This window comes from Orcinus orca, chromosome 11, assembly GCF_937001465.1.
Source record: "Orcinus orca chromosome 11, mOrcOrc1.1, whole genome shotgun sequence".
NCBI classification, from domain to species: Eukaryota; Metazoa; Chordata; class Mammalia; order Artiodactyla; family Delphinidae; genus Orcinus; species Orcinus orca.
Genome location: NC_064569.1, coordinates 68,930,813 through 68,951,238, shown reverse-complemented (window position 1 = coordinate 68,951,238; position 20,426 = coordinate 68,930,813). Strand labels below are relative to the sequence as shown.

Below are 20,426 nucleotides of genomic sequence, written 5' to 3'. Positions count from 1 at the left end.
ATTACAGTTCACTCTTGGATTTTGGTTTTGTACATTCTATGGGTCAGGAAAAATGTATAATGAATGGCATGTATTCATCATTATGGTATCATACAGATTATTTTCACTGCCCTAAAAATCCTTTATGCTCAACCTATTCTTCTTCCACCCAACCCCGTACAACCTTTGACATTTTTACTGTTTATAATTTTACCTTTTCAAGAATGTCACATAGTTGGAATCATACAGTATGTAGCCTTTTCAGATCGACTTTTTTCACTTATTAATATGCAATTAAGTTTCCTCCATGTCTTTTCATGGCTTGGTAGCTCATTTCTTTTTAGCCTTGAGCAATATTCCATTATCTGATGTACTACAGATTATTTAGCCATTCACCCACTAAATGACATCTTGGTTGCTTCCAAATTTTGGCAATTATGAATAATGCTGCTATAAACATCCATGTGCGGGTTGGTCTATGGACGTAAGCTTTCAACTCCTTTGAGTAAAGACCAAGGAGCAAAACTGCTGGATCTTATGGTAAGAGTACGTTTAGTTTTGTAAGAGAGTGCCAAACTGTCTTCTGAAGTGGCTGTGCCATTTTGCATTCCCACTAGCAATGAATGAGAGACCCTGTTGCTCCACATCTTTGCCAGCAACTGGTTTTGTCAGTGTTCTAGATTTTGGCCACTTTAATAGGTGTATAGTGGTATCTCATTTTAATTTGCTTTTTTCTTTATTGTAAGTATTGAAGTGGATGTGTTGGCCTTCCAACTTTGTTCTTCTCCTTCAACACTGTGTTGGCTGTTCTAACTCTTGTACCTCTCCATCTTTGTACTTGCTTAATGATCTGTAGAGTGCTTTGCTTATTGTAGGCATGCAATTGCTTGCACCCACTACGTACCCATGATGTGGTTTATGTAATGACCCACAGATATATGCAACAGCATTTAAGTCTTAAGTTTACTCAGTGAGGAATTATAAATGCATATTACGTGTGTATACTGCAGCTATGTACAAATTAGATACCATAAATATGTACATATATACATACAGACATACATGAATATATAACATGCTAATAATTCTTGACTTGCAAATTTTAATTTATGTCAATGGAATGTACTTAGTAAATTTGGAGTAAACTTTAATGGTCATCCTTGAAATCTCCTTTTCCTTTAGCTACCACCTTAGTCTCTCAATCTCCACATACTACAGAGCACTGACATCTAGTAAACTATATATTTCACTTTGTATTTTTGATAATCAAATTAACCTTTTTTGATAAGAGCTGTAAAATTACTTTGTCAATATATTGGAGTCGTTGTATAATGTTAGGATTGACTCAGAATGCCTTTCTTCAACTGATCTTAGGCTTTCTGAAATACTAAGGTATGTTCAGAAATCTTTGTTACTCATTATCAGTAGGAAAGTCCAATTCCTCCACTTTGCTTTCAAACCTACCTGAAACTAGGCTTCATTTTTAATTCAACCTTATTTTACATTACTTCAGTATGTGGAACCTCTGGTCCAGACAGACTCCTCAAAGTTTCACAAATATATTTCACCCTTTGCCTTTGTTTAGTGGATTTATTTCCACTTTTTTCCTTACTTAAATCCCAAATGTCATTCTAGGTACAGATCAATTGCCCCCAAGAAGCCTTCTTCACTCCAACAACATTAGCTGTTTTACTTCTGAAAAATATTTTTTTTCCATATTCAGAAAATTCAGTACCATATTAAAAGGGCTTACATTTCATGAGAGTTTAGACATGCTCAAAGAAGAAGCTGATTTGGGGCTGAGTATGCACTCTTACAGAGGTATTGTGGATTCTCAGTCCCTGGCTAACTTTGAAAGTGGAGTATGTCCTGGAAAGTGCAGAGATGATAAGAAGGCAACTGGAAACCTAAACTAGGTATACAGTGAGTAATGATCAATCAATAAATGGCTCTTGAATGAATGAATAAGAGGAACTACATTAATTATGTTCTATTCTTACTAAGCTATATATTTTGGCCCAAGGAAGAACAGAAGACAATATAGCACTGAGTTTGGAATAAGAAAAGATGGGTTCAAGTTGCTGCTTTCCCTTGCTAAGTTTTTTTTGTGCCAAAGTCAAATTAAATAAACTCTCTAAGTCTCATTTATATTAGCTATCAAAGAAAAATAATCATTATAAATAAGAAAAGATAATTAAAAGAAATTGGTTAAGCTATAAATTGCTAGAGCAATAAAGTTATTATTACTGTAATGCATCCTTTATTTTAAGTATTAAATGGGAACATTAATCGAGAAAATCAAAACCAAAACCATTTAAGGAAATCAAATATTTTAATCTAAATATTGTCTAAATGAGGAAATTTCTTGGCATAGTCATTTTATAAATGGCACATTTTTAAATAAGAATGTGACCTCTTTCATCTCTTTTCAAGTCATTAGATAGATTATAAAGATAGGTAGCAGAAGATCCCCTTGGCCTTCTGTAAGAGAGCAATAAGACCTAAAAGGAAAAGGACAAAAAACCAGGAAATTCTCTAAGAAAAGACAGTATTGCTTGAGATGGATAGCATGCTGAAAGTATGGTTCTGGAATTATTTGACACACAGAAAAGGAAGACAACTATACTTTGAAGTTATTTAAAGTAACGCAGCAGTAACATAAAACATACAACAATAACAAACAATACAAACAACAAGGACTATACTTTAAACCCTTACTTATTACTAGGCAATATATCACATACTTTACATATATTTTTACTTATTTATTCCTCACTACAACTCTATGAGATAGACATTATACTTCCATTTTATAGATCATAAACTCATTCTCAGAGGTTAAATAATTTATCCAAGGTCACACAACTTACATGTGATGGTGGAATGGGGTTTTTAAACCTGAATGTATCTAATTGTAAAGAATACATGTTACAAATATTACAGCAACATTTAAAGAGAAATACCTAGAAAAGCTCAAAGGCTGAAAGAATTTTAGAGCTGCAGCCCATAAACTACTCTCTAGATTTGGCTTGCAAAGCTAAAAGAAATATTTTAATAAGGTGACAAGATTTTGAGAGAGAGACAGCTGTTGGAAAAAGAGCTTTGAAAATACCAAGACTGTAAGTGGTTGGCCCAGGACCATGGGGGCCTAGGACCCAAAGACTTTGAGGGTTAAAAGATTTCTATGGGTAATAAGTTATGCCAAGGTTTTCAGTCAAGTAACTATTAAGAGTACATTTCTTTTAAGCTGAACTCGTTAGCCCATGTGACTCGACACTAGAGACTTCAATATCTTACTCTTACCTCAATTGATTTTTTTTTTTTACAGCTATGTGTGGGTAGCAATTACAAAGAACATTTACTAAGCACTTGTTCTGAGCCAGATTCTATTTTAAATGCGCTACATTTGATCCTAAAACAACTCTACAAGGTAGGTATCATTCCCATTTTAAGGATGAGGAAATTAAGTCACGATACAGATCTAGGCAAACTGGTGTCTGAGCTCACTCACATCCTTTACCATTATATTACATGACTATTATAGTAAACTAGTAATGACAATAATTCAGCAAGTAGTATTTATTCATATTCATTCTGTTATTTAATAAAAACTCTATTTTTCTAAAGTGGCTTGTCTTAAATTGTCACTAAGTGAACAGATTTAGTGATTAGTAGTGTTTGCAATAACGTCACTTATTGACTAATTGAAATTACAATGAGGATGGACAGATTTAGTGATTAGTAGTGTTTGCAGTAATGTCACTTATTGACAAACTAATTGAAATTACAGTGAGAATTGCCTTACTACAGTTTCTTAGAGAAAGTGTTAAGAAATGAACTCCCTATAATGATCTTGTATACTCTAAAACCTATGATTCGGTGTCTATGTAAGTGAAAGATGAAGCTTGTGCATTTCAGGATAGTTGCTGACATTGAGTTATTTATGTTTTAACATTCAGATGGTACATTATGAACAGAAGCTTTGTTATTCTGTACAGTGACAAGGCAATTTTTGTTAAAATTTTATTTGGTTTGTTTCTTTTTACCTACACTGCTTCGAAGTGATATGAGTTTGTAATAGGCAATGCTTAAAATGGATATGGCAATATTCATTATTATGTGTGGCACATTTCCTTCTGAAATGTATATGTATATATATATAAATAATTGATGTAATTAACACATTATGTTGCTGTAGAAAATTTATATTAAATGAATAATTTTAGTTAGGTGAATGAACCTAAAATATTTCTTAACCATATTGACTCGAGTAACCTTTCATGACCAGATTCTATAATTAAGTAAGGAAAATTCAAGCACTCTAAGAACTTTGAAGGCTGGGAAATATTTTTAAGTTAGACATATTAAAAGAATAATTTTAAAACAAAATTAAAATTTATCAAAATGAACTTGCATGTATTAATGGATTTAAATGACTGTAATCTAATAATACCAAGCATCTGGATGAAAAGTCAAAGAATCATTTTGAAGTTTTCATTTTTCTGAAGAGCACCATCCGGACTGTTGAATTGTTCATATTCAATCAAATATTGACTTTGTGTGTATATAACCATACCATCAATGAATAATAAATCTTTTTATAGAATAACTGTTCCTTAAAATGAAGTGTAAGTTAATGTGTGGACTTCTGAGGTTTAGTATACTTTGGGAAAATTAGCAAAATACGGTATTAAATGAAACATCTTTTATACTCATATACCATAACACTGTAGAAGATATTTCAAAATCTCTACAGTGTAAGTTAATTGAAGAGTTTGAAAAAATTATGCTTTATTACCCCCAAATATCCTAAGATACAGATATTTTTTAATGTTTACAATCTTTTCAGAGTTAAGAACTGCTATGCAATTCTTGTTGAAACCATGATATAGATATAGTTATATTACCAAATTAAAGGTAACAGATGTGTGTGACAAGTTTACAATTGGAAAAAGTCATCATTAAGAAATATAAACTGTCATCTTTTCAATGGAAATAGTTTTTAACAGCATGGTTTTGACAGTATAAAATTATTATCTAAAATCTGTTATTTAAAAAAAATTTCCTTCAAAAACAAACTTTACTTACAATATATATTAAATTAATGACAAAAGACCAAAACACACCACTTTGATATATAAATCCAACTTTTTACAATTAGCCTAAACAAATTCTTTTAGAACTAAATGATCAAAGAATTCAATACAATCCATGGGGGTTGGGGGGTGGGGGAGTAGACCACTGAGTCACAGAATACAATTAAAATAAAAACTGATGCTATTAATTTTGAAATAATTTAATTCTGTTTATATCAAAAGAAGACATTTAAAGAAGGAAAAAATTCAAATGCATAGTTTTGGGCAGTTCTGGTTGCTGGCATCCTACCCCTTATCTGTTAAAGAATGCTTGCTGGCATTAGTTTCCATCAATTCATTTGTGATTTCTAAATTAATTCTGAAGGAAACCACAACTTACTTGAAGATCCTGCTGAGTGTCTGTGTGCCTGATTTTTTTTTTCTCTCTTCACAGACAAAGCACTTCCACTGGTCATGGAAAAAAGGTCTAAATCTGTGTCTTCTCTGCTTACAAGCCTTGCCTGGGAGCAGTGGGAGAGAATGTATACAATCATGAAACAAAATATGACATTTTCTGAATGCAGCTCACATTACCCCAAATAAACAAACAGGCTCTGTCAAACAACCTTCTTCAAAATGATACCACAATCCTTTATTTCTGCCCAGGCAGAACAAATGCACTATGTCAAAGCATTTTTTGCAAATAAGAGCCAATTTTAAAATTGAGGTTTGCTATTTGAGTCTGTACAACAAAAGAAAATACTTTAGTACAGTAATTTTGATGAAAATCAATCTTAAAGGCAACTGACGAAACTTTAAATAACTTAACATCATTTATTTACCAAGGATATTATTTAATTCTTAATTGAATGTTAGAAATGTCACATTGGATTATTTTCTGCAATATTTATGTTTTACTACTTATAAAATTCCCTGAAATGCCTTTCATCACATATTTGTATACTACAAAGTCACAAAAGATCTCTGCCTTCTCATTATAGTCATTATTAATATAAAAATACTATACATTAAGTCTAATTTGGGAGTAAGGATAGATAGAAATTTCAAGATATTTTATTTTAAGGACATATGTGTTAGGTAATTTATTTCATCTAAAATTACTCTCAGAACTTTTATTACTATCTTGGGCTGAACTTAAGAGTTGAAAGGGTCACTTCTTGACTATAAAATATTGTTTTTACATAATGTCTAATATCATTAAGTAAGGATTTATCAGGATTCAGCCCTGAAGTGGGAGAAAATGCCATGATGGAATGCAAAGAAGCCTCAAAGTAGCTGGGATTTCACCCAAACCACTGAATGCTTGAAGTCCTGTGAGAAAGCATTGTCCTTAATGTTTGATGTGAGAAAAATTTAAATAGAGGGAAATAAAGCCATAAAACCATCGCTGTGGTTAAAAAGCTATCCCCATATGATGAGCTACAAAAACTCATGAAACCTGAATCTAAAGATCATCTTCTTTCAGATCCAGATCTTTGCTCTTCTCCTTTACATCCCCTTCCCACCTTCCCACCCATATGCATGACCTTCTCATTGTTAAGTGAGCAAGTTTGCTATTACTGAACTCAGAATAGAAACCATTCTATAGCATCGGTCACTTTTTAAAATGTATCTGGCTAAGTGATACAATTGTTTTGTCAAAAAAACCTCAGTAGAAAACCGTTGAAAATGAAATAAATAACAATTGGCTTCCAATTTACACTTGTGATTTTAGTCTAAAAAATGTAACACATTCTTTCCCGATTTTATTTCAATTAGTGCACAAGAGTACGTATTTAATGTTCCCATTAGAATAGCTCCATCAATGCTAAGACATCAAAAGAACCAGTCAGGAATAAGGGGTAACTATCAAAGCAATACCACAATTTTGGTGAGACCAGTTACAAAACAAGGAAAAACATGTTAACCACATAGGGGACTCTCCTGCTGGCTAAAGAGGCTTTATCTGTAAGCCTCAGGATTTTAAAATCAGGTTTTATTTGCTTCAATTTAATGACGTAATTTCACTACACCTACTTAAAATGCAGAAATCCCACCCTCCTCCAAACAAGACAATACCTACATGTCAAGAAAATATTTGTGAACACATGCCTTCCAAAAACCTTACCATCTAAGCCATTAATATCCAAAAGATTGTTTCTTCCAAAATAGAAAACAATGTCAGTTACTAAGTAACCTTTACCTTTTTCTTTTTTTGATTATGCTTTTTTTGTTTTATCTGAGAAATCTTTGCCTACTTCAGGTTTTTGAAAATACCATACTATGTTTTCTTTGAGAATTTTTATAATGTTAGCTTCTACATTTAGACCCATGATTCATCTCAAATTTATTTTTAAGTAAGATGTGAAGTAGGAGTTGAGATTCATTTCTTTTTTCCATGTAGATGTCCAGTTGCCCGGCACTATTTGTCGAAAAAATTATTCTTTCCCTCTTTTTAATTGCTTTAGTATCTTTAAGGAAATCAATTAACTTTATAAGTATGGTATTCATCTGGACTCTCTATTCTTTTCCACTGATTATTTTTTTTTCTTTATGAACATAACATACAGTCTTGATTACTGGGGTTTTATAGCAAGTCTTGAAATCAAATAGTGTGACTCTCCTTACTATTCCTTTTCAAGAGTGCATTGACTATTCTAGATCTTATGCATTTTCATATTTAAAATTCCATTTTAAAAATCTGTCCATTTCTACTAAAAAGCTTTCTAAAGTTTATTGAATATATAGATCATTTGGAAAGAACTGACATCTTACAATTTGAGTCTTCCTATTAATGCATGTGGTATACTCTTTGATTTTTTTATAAGCAATGTTTGATAGTTATCATTGTAGGGGCCTTGCACATATTAATGTTAAGATTTATCATTTAACTCTTTTGAAAATTCACCTTCTCCTTCTGCTCAATCCTGCTTTTTTCATCCCTCAAAGGAGTTGTTCCTGAAAGCCTTCCCCAATTAACATCCTGCTTTCAAATATCAGAATCTCAGAGTATGTTTTCTGGAGAACCTGAACTATGACTGTCTTCTGCAGGAAAATGCTAGCATTTTGGGGGGATAAATTTAATAAACAATATAATTGTCTAGCTCTATGACATGCCTTCTGAAGTATATATGTGGAAGTAAGTAAAATAATACCTTGTTTCCATTTTTCTCATTCCTTTCTGTCATACAATATGCTTTAATCCCATTTGGAAGACAGAGAGGTTATTTATTAGCTTCCTCAAAACCCAGCATTTGAACATTTGATTATGTCTAACTGTCCTCACTTTTGAAGGTTAGTGATGAATATTCTAGATGATATTTATATTCATCCCTATTATTAAGAAATAACTCCATTGTCTTTTGGTATGCCTTGTTCTGATATGATGTTAGCTGTCAATCTATTGTTCCTTTGTAAATAAACTTTCAATTCACTACTTCTCTATTCTATGATGTCTAGTTGAGGGTTCAGCTCAATGATATTTTTTATTTCCAGAATTTATAATAGGCTTATTTGCATATCCATCTCTCCTTTAATTAAAATTTGATCATTTTTGTTCCATAATTTTCTGTCCTTTTATTATGGGTGTTATTCTTATGTCTTTGAGGATCTTATAGTAGCAGCAGTTGCAGCTTTTTAAAATTTTAAGATTTTCCTCTTAGTTGTGGCCTGGTCTCAGTTGTGCAATTATCTGTACAAGTTCCCCCTCTAGAAGGGTGTTTTTATTCTCCAACACCCTGCATGATTTCCACTCTTGGCCTTCAATTACCCCAGTATCCTTTTAGCATAAATCCTTGATCCATTCCCCTGTCTTGGCTCAAAAAAAAAAAAAAAAGTCTGTTCTACTACTATTAATACTTACCTTGTTTTATGTACAGCGGTACCTCTTCAACATATTAAAAAAATCATTTATCATTGCTATGCATTTGCCATACATTTGTAGTAGTATAATATAGTGGGATAGGGAAGAAGGAGATTAATGTCAGAGCATTAATCTCATAGAACCATTTTGATTAGTAATCTACCCAATCTGTTTTCATTCATTTTTAGAGGTATAATAATTAAATGTAATATCCCTTCCTTTATCCTGGCATTCCTTGGCACTTTTATACTCCCCATTCTTGCTCCAAAGTGGCCACACAAAAATCTGTGCAAAAGTGCTAGTCAATAACACGTAGGGTGTTAATAGCCTGAAGTACCAATTTTCCTAGGGTAATCTACATGTCACTCTGCCACAGGGATCTCTATTAAAATGCAAGAAAATACTTGCTGAGTGATTATTTCAAATATGTACATAGATTCTATATATTTTCATAAACACACTAATTTTAGCTATTGTCCTAATTTTTCTCCTCTTTCAGGAAAACTCCTTGAATGAGTTATTCATGAGAATGATGAATAACTGCTCTGGATATGATAATACTAGTTCCCATTAGGGAATACATTATCTTTTTATACTAAATTCTACGTGTTAAGTTAAATTATAATCAGTTTTCTTGGTGAGTGTAGAATTTGAGCAAGGAATATTTACTAGTTGACATAAATGGAAGGTGTCATAAAGTTAGGGTCACTTGATGCATCCATTTTCACCTGCCAAGGAGGCCACACACTTCCATCATTGGTTAGGGTAACCTCTTCTCTGGAAATTTCTGGAAACACATTTAAAATTTCTTGTTTGGGGACTCTTTCTCTAGACTCCATATTGGCCATTCTCCTTCTGCTAATATAGTCTTCCTTCTAATAGCATATATATAGTTCAACTGACTTTTGCAATGCCCATTAGTTATACTGTCTAGAGTCTACACTCTGGTGACCAAGTTAGAACTTGGTTGTTCCTAAAGCTCCAACAATTAAAAAATAATTTTTTTTGACGTGGCCCATTTTTTAGAAGTCTTTATTGAATGTGTTACAATATCGCTTCTGTTTTATGTTTTGTTTTTTTGGCTGCAAGGCATGTGGGCTCTTAGTTCCCCCACCAGGGATCGAAACCTGCACTCCCTGGATTGGAAGATGAAGTCTTAACCACTGCACCACCAGGGAAGTCCTGAGCTCCAATAATTTACACTTTATTACTTAGAATGGTGGAGTTCACAATTACTTTCTAATTTTTATCTGGTTTGATTTCCTGAGTTGTGAGGGTAATTTGCTGTTTCCCTCAAATATCCTACTCTTAAAATATTCTAGAAAATAATGTTATCATACAACTTCTTGTCCAGAGTATTTTAAAAAATACGGTAGCATGCTAATATTTTAAAATCTACCATATAGAATTAATACTTTAAAGTAATATCATATTTTAAAGTTATATTACAAGCCAAGAAAACATGGTACTATTTTAATACATAGCATTTTGACATTATCCCAAAAAGATACAGTTGTGGTATTTTCATAATTTACACTACTTATGGACATATCTTAAAGTGCCATTTATTGAGTACTGGTGTGCACAACATTTTTTCTGAACTTTAAACACATTTCTTACCACAAGCTGAACTCTTCCACCATTAAGTACATCTGGATCTAACTCAGGCAAGAAGTGATTGCTGCATAGTGACAAAAACAGAAATCATATCATTATATAAATGTAGAGGAAGACTATGAAAGACATGCCCAAAGAAAATTTTGGGAGAAATAAATAATTTACAAAATGGAAATAATAGTTCTCTTAAATTAGGTGACATGCAAAAATACATACAAATTTACATCTTTTCATAGTCATTTTAAAATTCAGTTTGACATGAAATTTAAATTCCTAAACAACACTTTAATGCTACCCTTCTTTGCCGAACATAAGCACATACACAGATCAAAAATCTGAAAGTACCAATAACCATAGCTAATAAATTATAGAAAATATAAATATTTTACTACATGTACTTATATATCTTACTTATAAGAAAGGCAAAACTTCCTATTTTTAAAATAGCTCTGGTGTATTTAAGGCATCATACTAATGCTCACAATGAACTTCTGTTGATATTTGGCTTTTCAAGAACTTCTGTTTTTGAAAACAATTTTTCTTAAAATATTACTACCTATATCTTCTTTTATATATTATATTTTCAAAACAGAAAATCCATCAACAATTGCCTGCTGCATTATATGTTTAAACATAACTTATTTAGGAGTAAGGGATGTTGTGAAATGTTTAAGCATATCTAAAATACATCCTGAAACATTTTGCTTGTATTTTTCACATTATCTGTACAGATGCTTTTATATTTCTAAACCAGACCTCTTATACCTGGTTAATACAGACGTTAAGCTATGGGTTATACTATATTTGTTTACAGTCCTAAGAATGTCATGTTACGAATTATGCTAAATTGATTAATACCAACATAAAATAAATTGTGCTTGCATTAATTAGAATACTTAGCAAAATAAAAAAGTCTCAAATGTTGATTGCTTTATTCCTATTTTCTTTGCTCACAATGAAATAGGATATAACAATCCAGATTTTGAAATGTTTTAATTTCACTTTCATTCTTCACTTTCTTTTCCATGTTTTTAAAGAAATTATATGGATAGAATTGACTACATACAAAGGTTTCCATTTGTATATATTATAAAAAAAGGTTTCATTTTTGCACATTATAATTTTCTGCTAAATTAAGTTTCAGCCCTCATAACTGTAGATTTATTTGTTTGTTATTCATTTAAATAGTTATCACCCACAATCCCTGGAAACGTTTCCAAAGTGTCATCTACATTTAGATTCAATACTGGTTTACATATTTAATAAATGCTTATAATAGTGCTTCTTTTTTTACTGTTTTGTGGATATATGTAGCTAAAATGAAAGTCTTAAAAATTTATGTCAGCTGTATAGCACAGGGAACTATACTCAATATTTTGTAATAACCTGTAAGAGAAAAGAACATGAAAAAGAATATGTATATGCTGTACACCTGAAACTAACACATTGTAAATCAGCTATACTTCAATTTTTAAAAATTTATGTCAAAATATTATATCCAGACTTCTTTTTCCTTAAAACTTTGGTTTAGTGGTTATGCACATAAGTGCTTTATGTTACATTTTTTGGGCTGAATTTTGTTCCTTCAAAGTTTATATGTTCAGATCTTAATCTTCAATACCTCAGAATATGACTATGTGAAGATAGGGCCTTTAAAGAGGTACTTAAGGTAAAAAGAGGTCATAGGGGTGGGCCCTAATCCAATATAACTGGTGTCCTTGTAAGAAGAGGTTAAAACACAGATAACACAGGTGGAGGGATGGTCATGTGAGGACACAGTGAGAAGGTAGCCATCTGCAAGCCAAGGAGATGGACCTCTAAAGAAACCAAATTTGCTGACTCCTTGATCTTGGACTTATAACCTCCAGAACTGTGAGAAAATATAGATACATCTCTGCTCTTAAAGCCACACGATCTGTGGTATTTTGTTATGGCAGCCCTAGAAAACTAATACATACATTAATGTAATAAAAATTTATTGATTACCTATTAAGCTCAAGGCACCTTGTTTGCTGCTAAGGGACATCAACATTTGATACCCTCAACCTTGAGAGCTCACTTCTATTGTGAAGTAGAGAGATAAGTTATCATCTCACTATAAAGAAGAGGAAACTAAAGCATTGAGACATCATTGAAAATCAGTTACATGACTAGTAAAGTGGCATCAGGGTTGAATTATAATTTTAACTGCCAAACATATATGATAACAAAAATAACATAAAATAAAATACTATACCTCCAATACATATGATATTTATAAACAGTTAATCAATACCATGCATTTTACTTTATAAAGTAGAATCATTTGTGTGGTTCATCATCACCATCAATCATTTGTGTTGGTTTTAAGCAATACAGAAACTAAGTTCTTGAATATTTTATGGTGAAAAATATAAACAGTGATCAAATCTATTCTACATAAGAGGCCATTTATAACCTGGCAATGTAGAGTATTGGCCTTTGGCTATATAAAGTCATGTTTGTTTTAGAACAATTAACCTAGGTTTCAGTTTTCAAGATGTATTTGCAATACAAAAATCTAATTTAAAGGAAATGACCTCACCATTTCATGTTTCTGGAACTAGTTTCATGAACCCCAACCTGTGTATGAAGCCATTGGTATGTATATTCTTTATTCCTTTCCAATTTTTCATTTGCAGTGGTATCCTTACACATAAATTCTTCTTCCTTACCTAGGGAAAAAGTATGTAAATTTTATTTGTTATTTAAAGAGATCAAATTTTGGCCAAGCAGTTCAGTCTAGGCTAACAATTTTATCACAAGAAAAAAAGAAAAACAAGACAATTTAATTCATGGGAGCTAAATCATCTGTAAGAGAAATATGTCAGTCACTTATAGATTAAGTGCTTTTCCAGCTTGGTTTCAAACCCACCTATTTTGAAAAATAAAGGAGTTGTTTTAGTGCAACCTACATTTTATAGGGCTTGGTTTTTAGTGTTTTAGAAAATGAAAATAATTATTTTTGGTAGATGGAATTTAAAGTCTAATTGTTCTCATGCTATCTTATCCATATGTAGAATTTATAAATTATATTGAGGATTTTCAAAACAGAATTTTAATTCTATGTAAAACTAAGCTTGGTTCGTGTAAGCTAGTACAATACTTAAGTTAGGATATCATTTATATTAGGTTTAGGAAACCTGTGCTAATGCCATAGCAGTGATTTCAAAGATGGAGGGGGGAAAGCGTAACAATGAAGATGGGTATGGAGAATATGCAAGAGGAGAAATTATACAAGGTAAGAACACAAGATAACAAATATAAAGAAAAATAAAATAGTAAGAAAATAAAAGAAAAAGAAAAATCCGACCGTTATATTCACATTTAAATTTACTATATATATATTTGTAGTTTTCAAAAAAAACCCTGCAGACATTGCTGCTACATCAAAGTCATGCATTTGAGTTATAGTGAAGACCTGTTGTTTTAGAGCACTTCTCTTGAGTTGTTAGACTGCTTCTTTTTTGGTGCCATCGCCATGCTTAGGGACTTGTTAGCATCGTAGGCTTGACTGACAGTACACCAGAGAAGGTACCTCTTGAAACTAACTCATGGTAATCAAACTCACAAGAATTCTATAATTTAAAACCTGATGTTTAAAATGTCAATTTATTAATTGGAATTATTCTTTCACTATAGATCTTGGTACATAGAAAGTCATTTTATATTTGCAAGTTGTTTGGCAAACAAATGGAGCATGGTGCAAAGCCTATTTTGAATGCTCGGTGCTGTACAGAGACACATACATGTATACACATGTATACATCACACATGTATACACACACTTAGCATCTGTCTTTCTGAATATGTTGAGGATGGTACATTCATCATGTCTTTTTATTCCTTAAAAGTTACTGTGAAATGACTCTAGTTTTCAGTCCAAAGAGATACTGGAGCCAGTTCTCAGGAAAGCTACAAATCAAGATTTTTTTTCTCTAAGTTACGTTACTTAGTAAAGTTAACTTCCTGTTAACTTCTAGTGCCACTTTATGTTTCTAAAATGGTCATACCCCTTCTTCCTGAGTTTAAGCCAATCCCTCCACAGTTGCTGTATTGAAGGAACAATTACTTCACTTTCAAGGGCTGACCACTGAATCCATGAGCAGACGCCATTTTGATAAATGGCCTTCCTTATAAAGAAACTATAAAAGAGACTCAAACGAAGGGAAGATTTGGGGTTGCTACACCCATACTGCATTAAGCATTAAGTCTCTTCGCCAGCAGAGTCCCAGGCTTTTATCTGCCTTTCTTGGTTGACTAGACCAAATGGTGAACCCATGGGTACAATGACAGATAGTAGTGAGGAATCAGTGACCCTGATAATCAACTGAACCCACGACTGGAAACTTACCTGCTCTTGATATGTAGAGAATCGTTTTGTAGCAAGTGTACTTTTAGCTGAAAATAAAAATTATCTCTACGTCTTTCTATTTTTTAAAATAGTGACATATACTTGCAATAGTCCCTTTTTAAAGTGTTCATTCTGAAAAGTTTTCCTCAACTGTACGACAACACTCCAAAAACCCTAAGTGGTTTTACATCAGAACTCAGCCAAGGTTCTAAACAACAGTCCCTGGGTAAAGATTAGAGATTTCACTGTAAGGGTCCAATTCATATTAACCCTTTTAACCTGAAGGCATAGATTGGTAGATTGGTACGAGTTCAGTGTAAAAAAGAGAACTAGCATAGTGGTGATATTGGTTGGATGTATTCAAAAATACTGCCATTCAAATGCTGGAGGAAATGATTCTGGTAAATGATTTTCGCTAAACCATTTTAGGATTACCCCTGTCACTGAGGAGAAAGTAGTATTTACTCCTTGAAGCTTGCTTTTAGCATCTTGTGTGGGAAGAATGATGGTGACCCGGATTACTTAACAGATGCTTATCACCTTCTACTCAGGCTCCCCAATAAATCCTCTTGGTTTTAGAAGCATCATTTGGTCTGCAAAACTCGAACCTACTGCCTATCTACTGCTCTTCCCTGCTTCTCTGGGTCTTCATAAATTTCTCGTACCATCAACCTAAGAAAAAAGGTCTCCTTTTGATTCCTGCTCTCCCCTAGTTACTACAGTCTCTATATGCTGCTTTACTTCAAAACACACATTTTAATAATTTTATCTAAACAAATTGTTAAACTTTTTATTATAAAAATAATACATTTTCATAATAGATGATTTTAAAAATACCGAAAACTAAAAAGTCAAAGAGAAGAAAATCCACAGAGAGCCCCACTATTCAAAGACAACAACTGGATAACACTTTTAAGGCATTTTCTTTTAGTTCTTTTGTTCATAGATTTGTTTTTTGTTTACATACAATTGTATGTATCCTATACATTCTACTTTTCAGTTAGTACTACAACAAATGCATTCTATGTAATGGAAATCTCATCCTGAAAATACTTTTAGGGGTTATGCACTGTGAGGTACTAACTTGTTACATGAAGGTTTTTAAGTATCCTATTTAATTAATCCACTTTTTCAGGTGGAATTAAAGATAACATGTCTGAAGTTATAAATATTTTGAGGGACACAATATAATCTATATTGTCAAATAGTTTTTAAAACTTTCACCAATTTACCACATGCTATATGAGGTTATTCATTTCACTAAGCCCCTAGTCAACATTGGGATATTAAATATTTTAAAGCTGTTGATAGTTTGAGAAAAATATTGTCTAATATGATTTTAATTTATATGTCTCTACTGCTAGTGAGATTGAAAGTGATTTCATATGATTATTTACCAATTATAGGTCATAAAGTGTAAAATATCTTTCTTGTTCTCCCCAATTATCTGCTGGATTCTAGTATTTCCATTTTTGTCTTCAACTGACATTCATAACCCTTTATCTGTTATCACTGGTGCAAATATTTTCTTCTCTAGGTATCCAAATTTATCTACTTGCTAAATATTTTCTAAACTATAAACAATTTTCCTCTCATAATTTATAGGTTTGTATCTCCCAATTTGATAAACTTATCTAAAATGACACATAAGATTTCAGGGACAAATTCTATACTCTTCTAATATTTTGTCTTTCACACTAAAAGATACCGGTTGTTAACAAAATTCTTTTAAGAGGAGTCTACTCTCTCCGTCTTTCCTTTCCATTTCCTCCTTAATTTATTGCAATCCAATTTTGCCAAATTGAAAGTGTCCTTACTATGAGGGCCTTAAACCATCGTATCTACCAAACACATTTATTCCTTATCTTCATTGGCCTCTCTGCTGAATTCAACTACACAGAACATTTTCTTTGTCTTAAAACTCTCTTCTCTACAGGACTTTGGAACATCAGACTTTGAGTGCTTCCTTTCAGTCTCCTTTATATTTGTGTTCCTTCAGATGTTGATGCTTGTCATTCTGCAAGTATCTAGGAGCATCCGCACCCCTGCTGTCCACCACCACACCCCATGCCTGGTATTGTGCTGGCTGTTTTTTTTTTTTTTTTTTTGGTACTCGGGCCTCTCACTGTTGTGGCCGCTCCCGTTGCGGAACACAGGCTCCGGACGCACAGGCTCAGCGGCATGGCTCACGGGCCCAGCCGCTCCGCGGCATGTGGGATCTTCCCAGACCGGGGCACGAACCCATGTCCCCTGCATCGGCAGGTGGACTCTCAACCACTGCGCCACCAGGGAAGCCCTGTGCTGGCTTTTGATGCCAGCCAAATAGATATGCATTGTTTATTGCCTCATGAGGCTGGCAGCTTAGAGAACTAGATATCACCAACCTCTATCTTATTCCTGTTCTCAGATCCAGCTGAACTTCAGAATCACAACTTGTTTTTATCATTATCATCCTACTAAGTCTGGTTTTCTTCCTGAATTCCCAAGTCATTCAGACCTGGAGTAAACCTTGGCTGCTCATTCCTTATGTAATGACATCTAATCCAGAAACTGGGTCTAGTCTCCCTGCTGGGTATCTCAGTAATACCTGGCTCCTCCTTTCATCCCCACTGCCCTCATTTTGAACAGGAGTGAGCGAGAGTCTCTGTTGACTTACTGACATTCGTGCTTCAGCTCACTGCAATATGGCTTCCTCCCCACACCATTTCACTGGAACTGTTCACCCCAAGATCGTTAGTACTGCTAAATCTTTGGGACTTTTTGAAATTCTTACTGACTCCTCTATGATATTATACATTGTTCACGTCTTCCTTCTTAAAAGGATTATTTCCTTTGAGTCTTGTTTAATTCCACTTATCTGGTTTTTCTCTGCCCTTTTGTCTAAACCCCAGTTTCCTTCAAGGGCTCATCCTCCTTTGCTATCTCTTCCACTCTCAGGATTCTTCTCTGGGGTACTATCCTGGCCCTATCTTATTCCTTGGTTATAATCTTCCTGTAAGAGGATATTCATTCAAGTTCTTCAATCACTTTCCTTATCTCCTTCTGAAATGTATCCATCCAAAATCTCTCCACTGCGGTATCCTACAGATAATTTAAACAGAATATGTAAAAAGCTGAACTCATGTATTATCCCACCTTTTCTAAGTTCCTATAATTCTACCATCATCGTCAATGCAAAATTCAGAAACCAGAGTGTTGTACTGAACCAGCATTCTTCCTCACCCTTCAGCTGCTGATTTTACCTTCTAAATTCTTTTCATTCTGTCAAATTTCTGGTATTTGCATTGTGACTATTTAAATTCAGCCTACTATCATCTCTTCTTAGTTACCGTAACAGCCTTCTCACTGGTCCTTTTCCTTTTGGCATTGTTCCCACTTATATATCTCCATACTGCAAATAGTCTTGCTAAAGTACACGTCTAGTTTGCTCTTTCAGAGGTTGAACTCTTGGTTCTCTACTATCTTTGGATAATGTTCAAAAACATTTTGCATAGCATACAGGCCTTCCTTATACCTTCAGACACATCTATTAAGTTCCTGCCTCAATCATCCAGATGTATTATAATTACTCAAAATGATCTTTTTTGCCTACAGACATTGTGTTTGGGATTATCCACTTTACCAGTGGTGTTCTTACTTCAGGTCTTCAGGTCTTAGTTCAGAAATTACATTCTTTGGGTTAAGCTCCTGATCTTTGAACACTTCCGTTCCTTATCCAAATTAGGTTAGAGATGCCCTCCAAAGGATAATATAGAGACCCCATGATAGCATTTATTACATTATACTTTACTTACCTATTCATGTGTCTGTTTTGCCTACTACAATATACACTTTTTAAGTGATACCTAGTAGGACGGTGCTCAACAAATATTGGTAAAATTACGGAGTGATTGTCATAGTTGATTAATGTTCTCTGAGAAATATAGAGTTGGAATTTAGATTTTTAGCATGTAGATGAACCTGTGCATTGTGGAGAATAACACATGTCTAAATGTGATTAACTTAATTATTATAATAGAAACTTCAGCTCTGAAAGCCAGAATTAGATTGGGATAAAAATTGACAACCAAAGGTAGTAAATTTAAAACAATGTGTGTGTGTGTGTGTGTGTGTGTGTGTGTGTGTATAGTTACTTTATAAATAAAATGTTAACAATGTACACAATCCTAGAAGAAAGCAGTTCAGCTTTAAGAAGTTCTCCAAAAGAAATGAAGTCTTGGCGGCTTCCCTGGTGGCAGAGTAGTTAAGAATCCGCCTGCCAAGGCAGGGGACACAGGTTTGAGCCCTGATCCAGGAAGATCCCACATGCCGTGGAGCAACTAAGCTCGTGTGCCACAACTACTGAGCCTGCGCTCTAGAGCCCGTGAGCCAACTACTGAATCCTGCGCTCCTGGAGTCCACGCTCTGCAACAAGAGAAGCCACCGCAATGAGAAGCCTGCGCACTGCGATGAAGAGTAGCCCCCGTGAGGGTGGGTGGGGTGGGTGGTGGTGGGATGAATTGGGAGATTGGGACAGACATATATACACTAATATGTATAAAATGGATAACTAATAAGAACCTGCTGTATAAAAAGATAAATAAGATTCAAAAATTCAAAAGAAAAAGAAAAAAAAAAGAGTAGCCTCCACTCGCCACAACTAGAGAGAGCCTGTGCGCAGCAACAAAGACCCAATGCAGCCAAAAATAAATAAATAAATTTATTTAAAAAACAAGAAATGAAGTCTTTTTTAAATTAATGGAAATATTTTTTTTCTTCATAAAAAGCAAAATAAGTGTTCATTAAACTCATATGCCTCAAATTAATCAGTTTTCTAAATTTACAGAGGGAGGTTAGGATTCAATTATCATTGGGGGCACACAAAAAGAAGCTAATTATTTATATTTTTAATACATATGGTGACTTCCCCATGACTATTTTCTTTTCTCTTAATGGCCTTTCTCAGTAATATAATAACAAAATACTCTTGGTTTCATGGACGGAGATGAGTTCATTTCTTTACCAAAAGCTTTTGAAGGACGTGGTTGCATGCTGAGCAAAATGCTTCATGTGATGGAAATATTTTTGGTAACTTTGATAGATGGCTGATTCTATGTATCTTATGCTGGGAACAGTAAAAATGTGATTTACATTATAAAGTGTAAGTGGTCTGCATGTGTTTATTAAAAGAAGTTATTGCATCATACCTCACAATAAAGGACAAATAAAATTGGAGTTTGGCATAAATGTTATACTAATAGAATTTTAAATTCATTAACATCTGTATAAATACTTGTTGATAGGCTGTTTATGGCTTCTTTCTTAACCAATCCAATCTGTTGTTGGAAAGTTGACAGCACTGGCATGAAACCAATAACTCTCTAAGAGCCATTTGTGTATGACAAGCAACATTTCTATTCTTTTAAAATATACTTAAATATGTATGTAATTGATCACTAAAGAAAGATTACTCTATGAATAAAGAAGAGGACTGTTGGTACAAGAGTTTAAAAACAGAAATTTGGGGAACAGAGCCAAACTA

At 33.4% G+C, this 20,426-nt stretch overlaps 1 protein-coding gene across 1 annotated transcript in view; it reads right to left on the bottom strand.

Moving 5' to 3' along the window:
* Positions 1-5,422: 5,422 nt before the first annotated feature.
* The window catches only part of LRRIQ1 (leucine rich repeats and IQ motif containing 1), a 271,088-nt gene continuing 256,084 nt past the window's right edge, over positions 5,423-20,426 (bottom strand). Inside the window, exons 27-29 of the mRNA XM_049694936.1 lie at positions 13,097-13,226; positions 10,537-10,597; positions 5,423-5,575 (exon numbers count right to left, since the gene is read on the bottom strand). Of these exons, the coding sequence (XP_049550893.1) occupies positions 5,423-5,575; positions 10,537-10,597; positions 13,097-13,226 (344 nt within the window). The remainder of the gene's footprint in view (positions 5,576-10,536; positions 10,598-13,096; positions 13,227-20,426) is intronic.